Below are 19,548 nucleotides of genomic sequence, written 5' to 3'. Positions count from 1 at the left end.
TGGTAATTATACTCTAAAGCAGGTTACAACTCTTGTTATCTGCCTCTCAGAATGAGAGTAAAGTGATGCAGTTGTGCAGCAGTTACTCACGGATGGACGGACGGACGATGTAATTATCATACTCTTGCACAGCAGAAAATGTGTCAAGTGTCTGTCCATTATGTTTCCTATTCATGTTAACATGGACATGGTGACAAATGTCACTACGTGACATGGTAACAATATTATTATTAGGCTACCTCCTCTGGATGGGTATAGCTCTATTTTTTCACCCTACGTGTTTGCATCAATGATTCATGAATTTAACCTTTATAGATATTAATTTCCCAGGAACTCAGAGGGTGGTAAGAAATGGGAGGAAGGGTACAGAGTTCAGATTGGTTAGCAGTGTCCTTGCAGGCTCAAATTAACATTTGAGTCACTTTGTGTCATTAACAACAGTGTGCAGCCCCCAGACCTCATGTGGTGCCCTGGAGATGCGCAAAGCTCTGTTGGCTAATGCTGATGACAGACCACTGGTCCCATATTCTCAGAACCCCTTGTATTAAGCAGAATTTGTGCAAAAACAAAAGACAGAAATAGAATTTAATGTCATACAAGCACTTAACATTTGTTAAGTCACTGTTCGGGCATTTGGTGTACCTAATATGTCCATGTCCTGTCCATTGACACTGCCTTTACAAAAAAAACTTTCTTCCCCACGCCACGAACCCAAAGCCCACCCACCTCACACCTCGACACCTTGTGAACATTCCCCTCAACCAATCAAATCATCGTTCATGTGGATGAAGAAATCCATATATTAGCTCGACAAATACTAGAAATGTGACCAAGTGATCTCTCAAACTGTGGGGAAGGTTCAGCTTTTCAACCTGGTGGCTGCCGCCGGACTGGGACTGGTCTGCTGCATCAGTGTTGAAACGAGGCTCAGATATATAGGTATTTTAATAGGTTTCATCTGGGCTGTTTATTTGTCTGTTGAAGCCAAGTGAAGTGATGCTGCACGCTCATCTTCCTGTTCTCCTGGTGGTGCTGCTCTCCACTGAGCTGCTGGTCAGAGTCAGCAGCGCTCCACGCAGAGACGTGATGGCAGAACTACTGAAGTCTGACTTCATGAAGGATGAGGTAAGTGGTATATAGTGATACATTTTGTTTCTCTCACAATAGCATATGGAGCAATGACATTACAGCGGACTGTGGGCCAGCTCCAGTTCAACAGCTCCAGTTCAATTCATCTATTTCTTTTATTAGTGGCAGTTTTAAATGTTATAAGATAGATAAGTCCCTCTTCCATTCCTGTCTATAGGACCTCAACCTCCTGCTCTTTCTGAAGCTTGTGCCTGAAGTGGTCACTGCAGGAGAAAATGAGGTACTACCCGTGTTGGAGGAAGGTGTCAGGGAAGAGGTGGTGCGGCGACACCTGCCCCAATCCCACCGAGAGCGCAAAGCAGGCTGCCGGAACTTCTTTTGGAAGACATTTACCTCATGTTAACATGAGAGGGTTTTGCGCTGGAGCATCTTTATGTCCAGATAATAAAATATATTTGATGATTCTTGCCAGTCGTCTCAGTGTCTATATCTTTAATTATAAGACGTTTTCCTAGTTGCTTTAGTTCAGTACTCTGTATTGTATGTAGTATATTTTACTTTCTTACTGTAAGAATACAGATACAGTATAGGGGGTTCCTGGTGGCTCTGCCAGTGCACTGACCATTATGCTCCTTGATGTCACGGACTCATGTCCATGAGTTGTGAGGACCAGAGTTTAAATACAACTTCAAACTAATTATTTCTCTCTGCCCTTGGTTTCTTTTCTCGCTACACTATCAAACAAAGCATAAAATGTATATACAAAATAAAAATGCTTTAATGAAGAAAAAGTGATAAATTCATTGGTGATTCCAATCAGTTTTTACTTAAAAAGACTTTGTCAAGAAATATCTAGGAGTGGAGTAGAATAATGGCATAGTAGCTTATAGTGTAAGTGGTATTTTTAGTTAATATTTAGTTTTAGTATTAGTTGTGTGAAAGCAAAGCACTGAATATTCTGACACTAAGCATATTTATGGTAGTGTTGGTTGGTTCAGTAACAGGTGTCTCCCTATCTCTGAACACTCCAACAATGAGTACTCTCAGAATATAGCTATTTAAAAATAGCTACATTTTTTGTTGCTTTCATACAAAACATGACAATGACGTCAATTAACTCGCTGAAAAAATGTATATTTTAATATGTATGCATCAATTACATACTACAATCTGTATTAGGAGAAACAATGCACACATTGATCAACACACATCCCCACACACTCCAACTACTCGGATCCTACTGCTCACAAAATCAGTTTTACAACCATTTGTACCATTTTGTCAGTACAAAAGCTTTCTTGGGTTATTCTATGAATATTAGTCTGCTGCAGTACCATGGGTTTAGAACTACCAGTCTGTCTGCGTTCACAGATTACACTTCACAGCATTCCAAAACTTTACATAGGTTGTTAGCCATCAAGGCTAAGACTGAGCCACAAGATGGAAGGTGATAGTATAACAGCACAAAAATATAAAGTAGACAACTTTTGGAGTATGATTTCTGACACAAAATTGGCATGGTTAAGAATTTCAAAAACATGACATTATTGAACAACTTGATAATACAAAAAGTCAACTAACAATGAGATGAAATAAATTAGAAATTGTGTAAAATGCTACTGTCAAAAGCATTGCGCCAATTACCCATTTTTTTGTAACAAGAACACAAAATTCACAAAGACAAAGGATTATCATCACAATGAAGATTCTTGGAATAAGGCGTTAGTTACTAGCCCTTGGCCTTACACAGACAACTGAAGAAAACTGGGACGGAAAGACAGAACTAAAACAAAATCAAATGTAATTATAAATACTGTACTGTAACATATAGGCTCAAAAATATGACCAAATGGGCTGACAGGAGTGCAAGGACAAGCATAAAGCAGAACTCCATACATGAAGTTCAAGCTACAGGCATGTACACAGCAGGATGTCTTCATGACCTACAAGCATCTTGTCAGATGAACACCCTGTTTTTCCATTAAATAGTGGCGTTTGACTTCATTGCACCTTTCATCTTCAAATGTAACAGTCAAGTATCAACCAAACAAAAAAAGATTCAAAGTAAATACAAAAGCTGATATAAGCGCATTGAGTTGCCTTGTGTTTTGTGGACATTCAACAATCAAGTGTTGATTTGGCTCGTATTAAGAAAATCCCTAGGTTGTTTTAATAACTATGGTATGTTACATGTAATATTGTGATACACCAATGTCGATATGGGGTAAACATTTTTAGTCATGTTCTACATTATTTTCACCTTCTGCAAGAACCCAGAGATAATCACTAATCTTCTCAAGTTCACTACACACTCTTTCGATATAATTTTCAGATCCTATTAGGCTACGCACTGCAAAGGTTCACTGCATTACATGCTTTCCAACACAACAGATAAACTCTCCAAGCAATACGTCATGTTATAGAGCGCTACAGGTAGTGCTGCATTATGTGCTTCTCAAATGCATTTGTTTTGAGGCAGTTAAGTACGTTAGTGTGTGGCGATTTCAAAATATACAAGTATACATTATTGAGACCTTTCACCAATTACCTCCATGCATGGAGGAAATTGTCCTGGATAGCATCACATTCCCTTCAATCGAATCTCCTCTTCTTTCCCCCTTAATGAATATGCTCAACATACACTATATGGTCAGTGTCTCCGATAGGGAGAGTACAACCGGTGGACACAGTAACCAACACCAGAGTTTAGGGAATTAAATGATTAGTGTAGCCCTAGCTGCCTGCAGATCAGGGCTACTGTGCAGTACTAACATAGGGCTCTTTTACTTAACACATTTGAATGTCTACTTGGGCTTTTTTGTGTGCACCCCAGACCATATTTCATTTTAAATGTATTCTCATAACAGGAGGTTGAAGTTGTGGAACTGATACATTTATTATTCAGTTTATCGTCTAATTGTATGTGTAAATTGGAAATAAGAAAAATTATTGTCTCCTCACACATTAGGACAAAATAAATGATCAGAACCAGGGACATGTTAGACTTGAATTAGTCTAACATGGATAGCATGGGGGGGTTGAAGCTGAATGAGCTTAAATAGGAGGGGGCATATCTGATCAAATGTATATTAAACATTTAAATATTGAATCAAGCAACCTTTCCGGGGATGCACACAAAAGCTTGAGGATATGAAATATATGAAATAAAGAAAACGTTAACTTTAAATGAATTGTAGTGCAGTGATTCTCAACCTTTTCTATTTTTCAAGGACCCCGAGTTTGATACAATTACTATTTCTGGGACTTTCAGAGTGTTACAGATCCATTACTCCCAAAGAACCCCATTGGTTGAGAACCAGTATTTTCAATGTTCCTCTCTTTCCATCGGAATGGAGTGCCACTAGAGGGAACCCTATCATTTATGTTGATTCTTGGGTATGTAACTCCCTGTTTTAACAGGCAGAAACGGCATGAGATCAAAGTGTGATGTGACATCAACAAAAAAAAAGATATAATCCATAATATAGTGACCCTCAAATTAACTATTTCATTTGGAAAAGGACTTGACCCTGGACTACATGATTGGCTGACATATGGACACTGAGGGGCTTGAGTAGCCAATAAGAGTGCTAGCAGTCAGTAGAGATTTTGGCCGACAGGTCCTGGATGCGGCGAGCACTGCAGCTCTTGCACAAGATATGGCCATCTAGTGGGTAGCAGCCACGGCCCTCACCTTCAGAGGACAGCAAGAGACCACATTCCTGAAGGAGATAAATGTTCAATTCAACCGCAAACTCAGAAACACAGGTTGTTATAGTTTGGATATTTTCCAGGTCATTGCTGTACACCACTGTTCCCCAAACATTTGTGGGTCGCGGACTCGCGGGCCTGATTGGCTCCCGGGCAGGCATAGTTTTACGGAGGTTAAGGACAAGGTTATGTGGTTAGGTTTAGGGTTAGGCAAAAACGAGAACTGTCAATCACAGCGACTACTGGCCACAGCAGGGCTTTCCTAGAACTGCGGTGGGATCCATAACACGTCGGACACATATATATATGTGTCCCTTCATTTTTCGTTTCCTACAATTTGTTTTTAGTTATCACTTCAAAATATTTTCAAAAAAACATTCCCAAAAAAGCAAAACTTTCATGAATTAAAAACGAATTAAATTATTTATTTCAGTAATTTCATGAAATCAAAGAAATATCTAAGAAATTCCATAAATTATAAAACAAATGTTTATAAGTAGTAGTGAATATAGCCGATCTACAATCTCTTGTAGATCTGCTATTTTCACTAGTTTTGGGAAGGTTTGGGAACCACTGCTGTACACTGTCCGTAGTCTCTGGAATGTTGGAGAGTACAATAATTTCACTGCCTGCAATGTCGTTGCCAGCTGTACAACAGTACTAAGGGCTACCGTACCTCACAGATGTAGCAGTTGACGTGAAAACTCCGGTCCAGGGCGACTATCCTGACAGTCTCCTCCTGACCAGGCTCTGGCATGATAGCCTGACCACACACCGAGCAGCGAGGGGCAAACTTCCTGTCATGAAGCACAAGGATCAATATGGATGGAATTAACAGTTTTATTGCTGGGATTAAACAATCGTGTTTCAGGTTTCACTGAACAGCCACTGCACTGACGGCCGGGTTGCTCGTCATGAAAATCCACTTTAAAACAGTGTAATCTCTTGTCGTAGTGTTGAAAAGTATTCCAAAGTGGCGATCACAACAACAGAGCGGATGAGGAAGGCGTGCGCTGCGCAGCAACGTCGCCATTGTAATGAATAGGGACTCAATTTCCCGTAACCCTTTGCACGCTAGAGCGGCAGACTTCTTTTTCGGTGACGTCATAAAAACGCGTCTCCTATCCCACTCCCAATCTGGTGGATTGCTCGTATGTCTTAAAACTGATTAAAAACGCGGATTAAACAATGAAAACATAACTCGAGCAACTCGTGAGGGAAAGTGTTCTACAGTCAACTCGAGTAATTCGGGTACAGTAGGCAAAAAACATTTTCTTGATAAAATGAAAGGTCTTTCAGTATAGTTTAATTATATAGATATTCCACTGTTACTTTCTTAGCTTACGCATGTTTCATGATATTGATAAATGCTTTTATGTGATGTATTCCCATGCTTTTGTTCTTGCTTAAATGTAAGTCGCTCTGGATTAAGAGCGTCTGCTAAATGCCTAAATTGTAAATAGTAAATTGTATAGGGAGTTGTGTATGGACCTGTGGAAGTCGTCTATGCAGTGGATCTGGGAAGTGGCATCCACAGTGAAGGGCACTCCATCCAGGCAGCAGTTACAAACCACACAGGTGAAGCAGCGCGGGTGATATGCCTTGCCCATGGCCCGCAGGATACGGTCCAAGATTGGTTTAGAGCACTTGGAGCAACGCTCTAGGGTGCTCTGATGGAAAAATGTTGGAGCATGAATAATGATGTTAGAAAGTGGGTTGCAGTGACCAAGAAGTCTTAAAATATCAAAATTGTTGCAGAAAAAAAAAAAAAAAACTTGAACAGTAGGACAAAAGGAGGACAAAGGACTATGAATTATCCCCAACTACTGCATTTCCTCTACTCACAATGTAACAGCTCTCGCAGTAGCTCTTCTTGTCCAGGGCGTAGAAGGGTTGGCCTCGGAGACGAGCATGGCAGGTGATGCAAGTGAAACACTCCACGTGGAACACCTGTTCCATAGCGATACAGCCGCTGCCATCGCCGAGCACGTTGTCACCGCAACGCGCACACCGGCCTGAGACGAAATGGGTGAAAAAACGTAAACTCTACTTGGTGTACAGAACAAATGCGAGTGGCTATGGGGAGAATGTGACAGTTAATGAAGAAAGATATGCTTTAAATGCACATTTATTTTGGTGTGGCAGGATAGAAATTAAATATATAAATAAAGACGGTACCAAAATATTCCTCTACAGGGGGGTGATTCATGTCATACACCAGCTTCTTGGTTAGTCGATCAAGCTCTTCCTCAGGCCTTGGTGTTGCTGACCCCTGATGGAGGAAATAGGAAATGAGTAAAACACTGACATACATGGATTTTATTTATCCCTTGATGGCTCTCTTTGAATACTGTGACTTTGCACAATGTGTATATTTCAATTTCAAGACTCCACGCTTATGGATCGTACGTATGACTAGGCAAGGAAGAGAGACTACTCAAAACCTACCTTGCCAGGTTGATAGGCAAGACTATGTCCTGCCCCTGGTTGGCTGCTCTCCAGTCCCCTCTTAGACATGGAAACCTGGCTGGGTCTTCCTCCGTTACCCGTGGCACTCCCCTTGTACACTGCCTCCGAATGCATCTCCTGGGTTTGCGAAGCGGGATGCTGAGAGTACCAGCCCTGGGGACCTCCCGGAGTCTGGGGTGGGGGGCGTGATGTGTGCTGGCGGGGAGGCGGTGGAGTGTAGGCCTGTTCAGCCTGTCTCCCAGTCTGGGAATAGGTGACAGGCTGGGCCGTCTTGACCTGCACACTGAACCTGGGGCCAGTAGGCGTGGAGGCTGTGGTGTAAGAGGCTGGGACGGGCTGAGGGTAGGGCTTAGACGAAGAGGAGGAGGTGTAGTACTCCTGCTGGTGGGAGCTGGGGTACTGGGCCACCTGGTGCTCATTGGAGTATGGTGGTGCCGGGTGGTACTGGCTTTGGGGATGAGGCGGGTAACCCATAGATGGTCGTCCCTGGGGCGAAGGGCCGCTCTGGGTTGCCGATGTGTAACGGTCCCCTGAGAGGTGTTTGTTGTAAGGCACGTTGTCATACAGCTGTGGAGAGCAAGAAAGCACTGTTTAAATGTTATGACTTTTTTGTGTTAAAATTAGATTAGATTGGATATGATAAAAGTTGAACACCCTCCACTCCTCTGTTTATTTATTCAATGTATTAGAAGGTAATAAAGAAATAAACAACTACTGCTTAGATACAAGTGGACAATACTTTACAGACTTCAAGGTTATTGTTGGTGATTGCGTTGCCATACCTGTGTGCTGGAGTTGTGAGGGTGACTGTCCAGGTCTGCCAGCATAGATGTGAGAGAGTCTATGTCTGCATCAATGTTGGAATGATGGCCCACAGGCTTTTCATGGCCCCGGTGCTACAAGCACACAAGTGTATAAGTGCACATTTCATTTTCATTTCATTGTGTGTGTCAGGATTAATAATTTCTAAAATGTTCTACACAGTAAAATACACCGTAAAATGTATCCCAGGGTCTTAAAATCCATTGTTAGGCATACCTAACAATGGATGGCAAAGAAATTGGCAAATTCTCATTTTGTTTGTTTTATATCAAAAGTCCATAAAACTTACTTGAAGTAGACCTACAGTATGCAGAATCTCCTTCTCCTGAATTATACAGAGAAAGGGTTTCGACTCAAGCTGAATTCAATCTCCTATCCACAAATGAAACAACTAATTTGATGACTCGGTCACGCCATAGGTTTTATGAACACGGGGATAAGGCGGGCAAAATACTTGCACTTCAAATTAGGGAATCAGCTGCTTCTAGATTAATTACGGAGATCAATACAAACACTGGTCAAACTACTATTAATCAGCAGGAAATTAATGATGTATTTAAGCGCTTTTATTCAGATTTGTATACTTCGGAATCACTAGGAGATTCTAATTTTTTTTTTTTTTTAAGATATTTTTTTGCGGCTTACGCCTTTTATTGATTTTTGAAGGGACAGACAGTAGGCTGACAGGAAACGGGAGAGAGATGGGGGGGATGACATGCAGTAAAGGCTGTGTCGGGTCCGGGAGTCGAACCCGCGGCACACTGCGACTGGATTACCAGTCCGGTGCCCAGACCGTTACGCTACGGCCTGGGCCAGGAGATTCTAATTTGATTGATACTTTTTCAGAAAATTTAAACATACCTTCCATTAGTCAAGAACATAAGGTTCAACTTGAAAGAGCTATTACGTTAGATGAAATACATCAGGCAATCTCACAAATGCAGTGCTCAAAAGCCCCAGGACCCGATGGCTATACCTCTGAATTTTACAAGTCATTTACTGAACTCATATCTCCCCTTTTACTTAAAGTGTTTAATGAATCTCTCAACGCCGGCCACCTCCCACCAACTTTCTACCAAGCTAGCATCTCTGTTCTACTTAAAAAAGATAAAGACCCACTTAATCCAGGTTCATACAGGCCTCTGAGTCTTTTGAATGTTGATGCTAAAATTTTAGCAAAAATTGTGGCTACACGCTTGGAAAAAGTGCTCCCAACTGTGATACATACTGATCAAACGGGGTTTATAAAAGATAGACATCTATTTTTTAATCTTAGACGCCTATTCGACATTATATATTCACCCAGTAGTACCCCCCAAGATACGGAAATACTGTTATCACTTGACGCGGAGAAAGCCTTTGATAGGGTCGAGTGGGACTTCCTCCTCTCGACCCTGTCAAAATTTGGGTTTGGTCCAACCTTCACTTCATGGGTTAAACTACTTTATGCTTCTCCATTAGCTTCTGTACATACAAACGGATACAGGTCTGAAAACTTCCCTTTGAATCGCTCGACCAGACAAGGCTGCCCTCTCTCACCACTGCTCTTTGCCTTATCTATTGAGCCGCTTGCAATTGCGTTGCGTGCTTCAGACACCTACAGTGGTATCTTCAGAGGAGATAGAGAGCATAAAGTTTCACTTTACGCTGACGATTTATTATTATACATATCCAAACCTTCCACATCTATTCCTAGTATCATGTCCACCTTAGAAAGTTTTGGCAGGGTTTCGGGGTATAAAGTCAATGTTTCCAAAAGCGTTTTATTTCCTATCAATACACAAGGCAATCAAACTTTTGACTCTCACCCATTTAATGTTATAACCAGCTTTCGATATTTAGGAATCATAGTAACCAAAGCACTTAATGACTTGTTCAAGCAAAACCATACAAAACTTTTTGAACGTACTGAACAAGACTTAACGAAATGGTCGAACCTTCCTATCTCACTTGCCGGCCGAATTAATATAATTAAAATGAATGTCCTCCCTAAATATCTGTTTCTATTCCAATGTATTCCAATTTTTGTTAACAACACTTTTTTTAAGAATCTGGATAAAATTATCTCCAAGTTCATTTGGGATAAGAAACACCCCCGAATAAGGAAGGATTTTTTGCAGAGGCCTAAATCAGATGGCGGAATGGGATTACCTAACTTCAAACTCTATTACTGGGCGTGTAATTTACGTGCGCTCTCATTTTGGCTACAAGATCAATTGCCTACATGGGCATTTATTGAAGGTCAATGTTGTCCCCCAACATCGTTGTCAGCTTTAATCTTTTCCCCAGTGGCCTCAAGATATACTAAGTTGCCAAAGAATTCCATAGTCTGGCATTCTCTCAAAATTTGGCTCTCAATACGAAGGCATTTCGGTTGGCACCCAGGTTCTGTGCGCGCACCTCTGGTCGCTAACCATGCTTTTTTACCGTCCCTTTCTGACGCATTGTTTAAAGTGTGGCATAGAAATGGTATGCACTCCTTCAAAGATCTTTATATTGATGGGTTATTTCCGACTTTTGAACAAATACGACGCAAATTCAATTTACCCCAATCACATTTCTTTAGATTTCTACAGATACGACATTTTTTAACACAACACACTGCTTCATTTCCAAACATACCTCCCAACTCATCAATGGAATCTATATTTCTACCTGACCCATTGCTCAAAGGAGGTGTTTCTATTATTTATAATTCTCTCTCATGTTTAGATAATAATGCCTCATTGGAGTATTTAAAAACTGCTTGGGAAAACGACTTAGGAATATCTATCACTGACGAGCAATGGTCTACATCTCAAAAGTTTGTGCACTCTTCTTCAGTATGTGCCAGGCACGGTCTTATACAGTTTAAAATATTACACAGGTTACATTTGTCAAAGGAAAAACTCAACAGAATGTTTCCAAATGTGAATCCAGCCTGCGACAGATGTGGCCAGTCGCCGGCCACCCTAGCTCATATGTTCTGGCACTGCACTAAACTAACATCATTTTGGCAAAGTATATTTAAATCACTGTCAGACATTGTTGGAAGACCTTTTGACCCGGATCCACTGACAGCAGTTCTGGGGGTCGGGGGGGCCCGGGGTCAAACTGTCTACTTTCCAATATAACATGGTAAAATATGTGACTCTACTGGCTCGCAGACTGATACTGTTGAATTGGAAACAAGCACAGGTTCCCACTCACACTACACTTATGAAAGATGTTATGCACTACTTGCAATTGGAAAAGATAAAGTTTGAATTGAGAGGGAGTGAAGATAGATTTTACCAGACATGGCAACCCTTCATTGACCATTTCAATAGGTGCACGCTAACCCCTCCTACACAATAGATAACATATTAGAAAATTGGAAAGAAAAGTAAAGAAAAAAAAGGAACTGAGGATTTTATTTTATTTATTCTCATTTAAAAAGAAATGTCTGTAATTCTGTTAATTTACAACAACGTGTTGGGAAAGTTTTGAGAGCAAGAGTGTCTGTCCTGTGGTCTTTGTTTTGTTTGTCTGTTCACATTTGTCGTTGTTTAACTGTTTTTTTGTTTTTTTGTTTTTATCACATTTATATATCTTTTTTATTATGTATTGTATGTGGAATTTACATTACCTGTCTTTATCTTTCATTTTTATAACTGAATAACTCATTATTATTGTCAAAGATTGTCATATAAGTTGTCATATACAAAAAATGCCCAATAAAAACAGTATTAAAAAAAGAAAAGTCCATAAAACTATTTTTTTAATTACTTCCTGAAAACGAAAACGTGCTGCTTGATGACGTGTCAAGGCCCACATCAATAAAAGCCAATAAAAATAAAGCTCACCAGTTTGATTCCCATATCTGTGCGTCCGTCGAAACACAGGTGCTACTGATTACAGAAATCCTGTTTTTAATCCAATTCAAGATGACACCCAGACAGTGTATTACTCGTTTTAAACCTAATCATCGCGCTAAAATATGTATATAGGTTGTGTACATGTTAGAAAAAAATCCCCCGTCTCTCTGTCACTTTGTAAACAAACCACTGTGCATGAGACGGACCTATAGGACCCATAGCCTGGAGGGATGAGACACTGATTGGTTCAGAAACTTCAAAGCCAGCGTTTCAAGCTGAAACTTCAAAATAAAAAAATATTTTGAAGTACACAGATGAAACAGTGTATTTCAAGACTGGTAGATGAAGTTTCAGTAGATTTCACTTGTAAGTTGTGCAAGAAATGAGCCTACACACTTTAATTGTAAAACGTGTGTAGATTGTATGAAACAAAATCACACCTGTGTGAAGAAGTGAGGGGCGCTTTTATCATCATACATCATCTCATTCCAGCCAATCACAATTTGCATCCTCACCTTCATCTTCAATGTTTGTGTTTACATAGTTTACACAAACACTCAAAGCTGGTCATTCATTGTCAATGGCATTCAATGTTTGTGTTTACACAAACCCTCAAAGTTGGACATAGGAGGGGCTAGTGCGCCCCTCAACAAAAATCAGTATTCTATAGCTAAATTACACAACAGCCACTTACCATTAGCTCATAACTGTCCATGTGAGGGCTCCAGTTGCGGTCCTCTTTGGGTCCATGAGGAGGTGGGTAATAGTGATCACCAGAAGGATGCTGCATGGGTCCACCTAATTGGAGGTTAGGCATCAAATCTGAGTGTTTAATATATTGGCCTTAACCCTAGCAACTCTATTCTGGGCATGTCATAATAGACAAACATTAATTAATTCATTCTAATAAGACCGTTAGATGACTCCACTGTTTTTTTGCAACATGTGTTGACTGATGTGATCTTACCCGTCGGCCCTGTAGCCATGTATCTATTGGACATCCCTCCTCCTCCTCCTCCTCCTCCTCCACCATTCTGGTCGTAGAGGCCATATTTAGGTCTGGGGTCTGACGTGCCCTTCTTGTTGGGGGTTCGGTAGATGGCTGGACCTCCTGAGTGAGACATCTGGGGGACCACACGCTCTGGGTTATCTTGAGTCCTTGGCGGCAGCCAGGTAGGACCAGACATGACTGGCTACTGTAAGGCCACAGTGGGACAAAGAAAGATGTTTGTTAGGTTTTATCATGGTTGTTGGTAATTTTCCTGTACAATTAAAATTTACACATTTAGCAGACGCTCTTAATCCAGAGCGATTTACAGTAAGCAAGAACAAAAACATGGTAATACATCAAATACATTCAAATAGTCATCATGAATCATACAGTTGTAGTGCATTGTGGTCCGTTTCGTGGGCAGGGTTCATGAGACCCTAATCACAGCAACATTACAATCATCACCTGTTGGGTTTGGGCATGTTTGGTCAGAACAGAGAGGAAAGGAGCTCTCAGCTCTTCACGTTCAAATATTAAATATAAAGTTTTTTTAAAAGAACAAGATGCAACTACTCTTAAAAGAATCTGCGTAGAAGGCGCACTGTACATTGTCATTGCATTGTGTTATTTGTGTGTGTTTATGCAACATGTGAATATAGACGTTCCAAATATGGACAAAAAAGATGACAGAAATGTGGCAGTGCCAGTCAAGGACGTTAATAATTCAGGTTTATAATTCATTGTGGTTTAAATTATTTGTATTGTCCGATTTCTTTTACAGTTGGAACGTGTTCTATTCTGCCTCAGATGAAGACAGACAAATCAGAACCTACATTCTCTGCAGTATCCCACCAAGTTATAGAGTCCGTCGTACTGACTTTGCTGAAATTGCTTCCCAGTTCCCGCCCAGTGAAATATGCAGGATTCCGTTTCAGCTCCCACTCAGATTCACATGACCCATAGCTGTGGCTTCTGTGTATTTGTATCATTGGTATGGTTGGTAACCACTGGAAACCGAGGGATGCTGCATCGCGGACACATGCACTTAACAATGGGCTTCTAGTTGAGGAGCAGGAAGAGAACAGTCATTCCCAAAGGGTTGGGAAATTCCATCAGATCCGCTCTATGCTCCGACACGTGTGTATGAAGTTATGAACACCAAGACCCTTGAATGTGCACAGAGCTTGCACACACACAAACAAACACACACACACACACACACACACAAACAAACACACACACACACACACACACACACACAGGCACTTACAGGTGCAACTCCATAGCTACCACTGACTGTATCGTAACTATCGTATGCACCACAATAGTTATTGTCTGTCTGTTTACATGGCAGTTATAGATGAGTTCAACTCAAGTCAACACAAAAACTAGACAGGAAGTGTCGTGTCATGATGTCTGTACATCAACACCTGGTTCACAACAATATGTTACACATCCTCTTGAGGATAAATAACAACAGCTGAGTTGACAAAGGTGTAACCAGCTTTTGAAAGATCCCTGACAGGGGAGGGGGCATACATATAAAAACAGTAAAACACAAAAGCGTCATGAGACACAGACACTTCAAATGCCTGATTTATGCTCCAGTGGTGTTGCACTGATTTTTTACTTTTCTAATAGCTTACAACACATTGCACCTGTGACGTGTAGTGAGCTTGTATGTAGATCGACTATTGTCCACACATTACATCATCATATAAATTGGACTTAACGCAGACATTAAGAACTATACATAAAATAAACAACAAATCTTAAAGTCTTTCTTTCACACACTTTTCTCTGGCAAAGTGTTGGTCATATCTCATGAGTCTGGGATAGCCGCAAGCAACTCTAGATCCTATTTTATATCAGGAATCAAGCCATGCAAGCTTGAATTATCATCAATGGTGGATTTTTATGAATGAGTATAATTCAAGCTTTCCGTACCAATGCAATGTTGGTGCCTGAGTTTAACATTGTTTATTACAGTCAGGACTTTTCCATTTGGATGTATGGGCTGTCAAGGGTTGGTATATATGGTATGGTATAGTCTGGGACACGTGTGTGCTGGTACTATGTTTTCCAATACTTTTCTGTTGGAGTTTCATTTTTTATTTAACTCTATGCATTCACATGCAGAGATGCCCACTGGGAAAGCATACAGCAATGTCAGCATTGTCAAAGAAGTGAAACTGACAGAACACATTCATGTTGGTGGTGTATGTGTATGTATATATATATATATATATATATATATATATATATATGCCAGTCTGGAATGATGTTTCTGCTTGTAAGAGGATTATAATATTCAGGAAAGAGAAAACAAAATGTAGCTTACAGGGATACAGTATTTCACCACATTCTAATTGATGTGGTTTCTGTTTCATCAAGTCTTTCTGGTGAACTGCTTAATCACCAGACTCCTGCTGTATTGACATGGATTTAGCCCCATATGTGCCCTCTCCCTACGCTCATTCTGTAGCTGAGGGAACACACTGGGGCTACCTTCATTCAGACAGTGTCCGATTATTTTACAATACTATAGGCTACTGTGACTCTAGCCTCGGAAACCCAGACGTTTTTATTTCCAGGGAGACTGACTCAGTGACTGACTCACTGACTGACTGCCCCACTGCAGTAGCCTATATACCGACCTGATTTAAACCCTTTCATAATCCGGCGGAGCACTCAACTCAAATAGGAGGATTGCTGGGCCATGAAATTAATCACAACGGCTTTATCATTCTGTGATTTAATCCATTTGTCGAGGTTGTTATGTGCGTGCATCCGCCACGGAGCTCATTTATTATTTATTATAGTTGCACATCGATTAGCCATAGCTCGCATGAAGCTAGCGCTAACTTCGGTGACTGTCAAAGTTGTACAGTCTGGATTGTATTAAAGACAGATTGCTGTTACAATGTAGCAAATGTAAACTTCCGCAATGGGGAGGGGGGGAAACAACATGGCGTGAAATGCAGTCCAGACTCAGAGGACAGCGAAAAATCAATCAACATTGTGCTAGTACTACAGCATTATTTCCTACCTTATTATAGTTCCACCGCGTCTCTTGTTCCCTTCAGTGTGATCATCTAGAAACACAAAACGACAACATGCTGCTCAGTTCGGTGTGTGTGTGTGTGTGTGTGTGTGTGTGTGTGTGTGTGTTGTTGTTGTAGTAAGACAGAGCAGAGGGTGAATGAATGTATGTCTAGTATGTGTGTTTCTGCTGCTGCTTCATTCAAAAATGTGTAAAAGCAACCCGCAGCAGGCTAGCAGCAGCAACCATAGGCTGTTTCTCTCCTTCCCCGTCTAAAACTGGCCTCGTTTTGCGTCATAATTGTGTCAAATTAACAGCTTCGAACATCTAAATAATATGCCACGGCCGGCGGGAGATAACTGGCGACAATTAACTTTAATGACATGTTTGTTTACTTGTTTGAAAAGCAGCGAAACAGGATGGCGACGCGAGTTCAGCTCGTGCCTCGTCTCTAGTCTCTCCCGGGGGGCTGCTAGTCTACTACTTGAATAGCCTCCAACAGAAGGATAGTGCTGGGGAGAGAGGAGAACCCACCGCCGCCTAGTTGTCTACGCGCACCGCACAGTCCCACTTCAACACGCGTCCCCCCGTCTCCACACACACACACACACACACACACACACACACACATTAAAGCGTCTGAGTAACTGACTGAGTGAGTCCTAGTCCTACTAAACTTTATTTACATTTACATTTTAGTTTCGGTAAAACAACCTACTTTGTCTGTCGTGGAGTTTCAGTCACAGGCCTTCGGTGCAGCAGCAGCAGTCTCGTCACCGCATTCCTAATGTGTGACGTAGATGACTGTCTCTTGGTCGTCGGGGGGTGGGGGGGGGCATGGTTGTCATTTATCAAAGGAGGCACATTGCAAGTCGAGTTGACCTGTAGTTCACGCAGCCGAGGCATACATACATAATACATACATAATACATACATAAAAATTATGTATTTGGCCGCAGACCCCCCATAATTTGAAGAGAAGATTCGTGTAAAGTGGAAAATATATATATATTTATTATTATTATTATTACCCTTATTTTTGTTATTATTATTATTATTATTATTATTATTACCAGTAAGACGCCTGATGGCGAGAAGTGCGTGCACACATCCGCCTGGGTGACGACGGCAGACAGCTGCTGGGTGAGCGCTGGTGCTTTGGCATGGGGGGGTCAGTCAGATCAACATATGGAATTAATTCTGTAGTGGCCATATATGGAGCGTGTCTCGAGTGTACAGGGTTTGATGAGGTCAGATCAACATATTATGGAATGTCAGAAGAACAGGAAGGACGGGTGGGGTAGGATCAACATATGGAATGTCAGAACAGGTCAGCTCCATATATGGAGATCTAATGGTTTGAGGTCAGAGTTGCTGGCCGGCTTCATATATGCAGATATGTAGAGGGTCTCCATGATGTCACGTGATGTCACGAAGCATGACCATATATGGAGGCGTGATGTCACAAGGTTCTGGTTAGGATGCCTCTCGGGCGTCTCCCTAGGGAGGTCCTCGATGCACGTCCCACTGGGAGGAGACCAGGGGGCAGACCAAGGCGCAGATGGAGGGATTATTCTGACACAATAATAAGGCATCCGATTTACCATTTGATTGCATCCAATATCATGCAATTAGCCTAGATGAAAATCCTTAATTTCTCTAGCAGTATGGAATGGGGGTATTAAAACTTTATTGTTCCACTTGGCATGTTTTTGTAGATCTGTAGATATTTCTCTTTGAGTGGCAAATGTATACTACCGGTTAATGTATTTCACATTTCTCAGACACCCGAATAGCCTACACGCGAAACAACTCAGGCACCATGAAACCCTGTTGCGTGTCTCACATGTGGAGAGATCACAGCCAGCCAGGGCAGATAGTTTTAAATGACTGGCTTGTTAGTTATTCTTTACTGGGTGCTAAGGTGCACGTTGACGTTTTTTTTCTTCTCTCTTGACCTACTGAGGTAGGAACTTTCCTTTTGCATTGTAATGTTTATCGAGGATTCAGTTGATACTGTATCGCAATTAGACTATTGTAATGTGTGAGCAAAAGATAATAGCAAATTAGGTTTTCTAATGTGACGATGATATAATATGTTGGTCAAATTAATGTTTATAAGCTGTCATATCCATATTAACTTTAAAAACAATATAGCATATCCCTGCTGTCACTTGCTGATATTGGAAACAAATCTCTATTTTGGGAGATTTTTGATTTGTTCAAATGCATTATAGTTTACAAAAGTCTGTGTGACATTTACAATTCTGATGGTGTTCAACTTGGTCATATGTTGGTAGCTCTGCAAATATAGCTCTGCAAACAACTATTTGGAGTTGTTTGCCATTTCTATTTTTAGCTGCAGATGATGTAGTAGACCTCATAATGTAATAACATACCCTTATGTCCAGGTCCTTCATTAAAATGCACTTACCACTTACATGTAGTTGACCACTAGTATGCTTTCCATTTAGTTCCCATTTATAATGCTTTCCAATGTTGCTCTGTCTAATAGTTGGTTTATACTTTTCTGAAGATTTTCGATCAAAGTAATATTTCTATATGTATATTATTTATTATTTATTCCATATTCTCTTCATATGTATGTCTGTCTGTGTGCTGATAAAGCATTGCCTTTTATGTATTTCCTTGTTATCTAATAGTTTTCTCCCCCTGTGGTAGTGAGCATGGAGGTCGAGCGTTGATGGTTGTAACATTTCCCTCTATCTCCTTGTACACATTCTTATTTTGAGGCCCAGAGTTCAAGAGTCAACAGTTTTCACCCTCTCGCCTTACCTCCCCCTCCCCTTCCATGTTCCAGTTCCCCTCGTCTCTCATGGGAGCTGGGGAGCATATCAGAGGCATCCTCATGTTTCCATAAGACATTTCTCTAAACAAAGTTTTCTTCCCCCTCCCCTAGGATTCAATGTTTTCCTTTTAATTGCTTGTTTCCCCTGATGCTCCAATGCTGCCTGCCACAAAGGGGACAAACAACTATAAAACTACTGCTGGTACCCCCCAACGTGAGTGCACAGGAACACACACACACACACACACACACACACACACACACTTCCTCCACAAACTACGGCTTCTCTGTTTGCCCTTATATGTCCAGGGCACTCAGCAATCACAGGAAGAGACAGTTTATGTGGCTCTGTGTTATTGTTTCTGGCCCTGCAGTTGTCAACACCTTGGCACCAGCTGCTGGATATACAGACAAAGCAAGGTTTGAGCACACGTCTTGTCAGGTTAACAATATACCACGGTCTGTCCAGGAAACCACAAAATGAAGGGATTCCCCTAGGTTTAGCACATTCCAGTTGCTTTAAGGAGGAGATGTCACAATGCAATGAATGCATGTATTAATTTAGGAGCCCTCTCCAGCTCTGCCATTGCTTTGAGCACACTTGTACACTGTGGTTGGTAACTTACTGGTGGCTATAGTGTGGTGCATGATAGAGTTTAATGTCTCCTAAAGACAATATGCATTTAATCATGAGTAGAACTGTAATAAATAGTAGGACTTTGCCATAACAACAGTGGCTTGCTGATGGACACTGACAGACTGGCTATGATGCAGGAAA

General features: G+C 41.1%; 2 protein-coding genes across 3 annotated transcripts; one reads left to right on the top strand and one right to left on the bottom strand.

Moving 5' to 3' along the window:
• Positions 1–996: 996 nt before the first annotated feature.
• Positions 997–1,492, top strand: sst5 (somatostatin 5; the record flags this gene model as incomplete). Its single annotated transcript, XM_083789461.1, has 2 exons — positions 997–1,125; positions 1,307–1,492. 2 exons carry the CDS (start codon positions 997–999, stop codon positions 1,490–1,492), a joined length of 315 nt encoding a protein of 104 aa, XP_083645587.1.
• Positions 1,493–2,213: 721 nt separating this feature from the next.
• Positions 2,214–16,751, bottom strand: trip6 (thyroid hormone receptor interactor 6). Of its 2 annotated transcripts, none has more exons than XM_083789052.1 (11): positions 16,680–16,751; positions 15,968–16,013; positions 12,895–13,123; positions 12,622–12,725; positions 8,052–8,165; positions 7,249–7,836; positions 6,979–7,072; positions 6,646–6,815; positions 6,292–6,470; positions 5,477–5,597; positions 2,214–4,811 (listed from the first exon to the last, which is right to left on the bottom strand). In XM_083789052.1, exons 3-11 carry the CDS (start codon positions 13,112–13,114, stop codon positions 4,680–4,682), a joined length of 1,722 nt encoding a protein of 573 aa, XP_083645178.1. In that variant the 5' UTR covers positions 13,115–13,123; positions 15,968–16,013; positions 16,680–16,751; the 3' UTR covers positions 2,214–4,679. The 2 variants fall into 2 exon arrangements, with proteins under 2 accessions (XP_083645178.1, XP_083645179.1); XM_083789053.1 differs by lacking the exon at positions 16,680–16,751 and adding an exon at positions 16,357–16,570.
• Positions 16,752–19,548: the final 2,797 nt, after the last annotated feature.

This window comes from Protomyctophum parallelum (assembly GCF_964188405.1).
Source record: "Protomyctophum parallelum genome assembly, chromosome: 18".
Classification (NCBI taxonomy): domain Eukaryota; kingdom Metazoa; phylum Chordata; class Actinopteri; order Myctophiformes; family Myctophidae; genus Protomyctophum; species Protomyctophum parallelum.
Note: the sequence above shows the minus strand (reverse complement) of the source record. Positions and strands in the feature narration are given on the sequence as shown.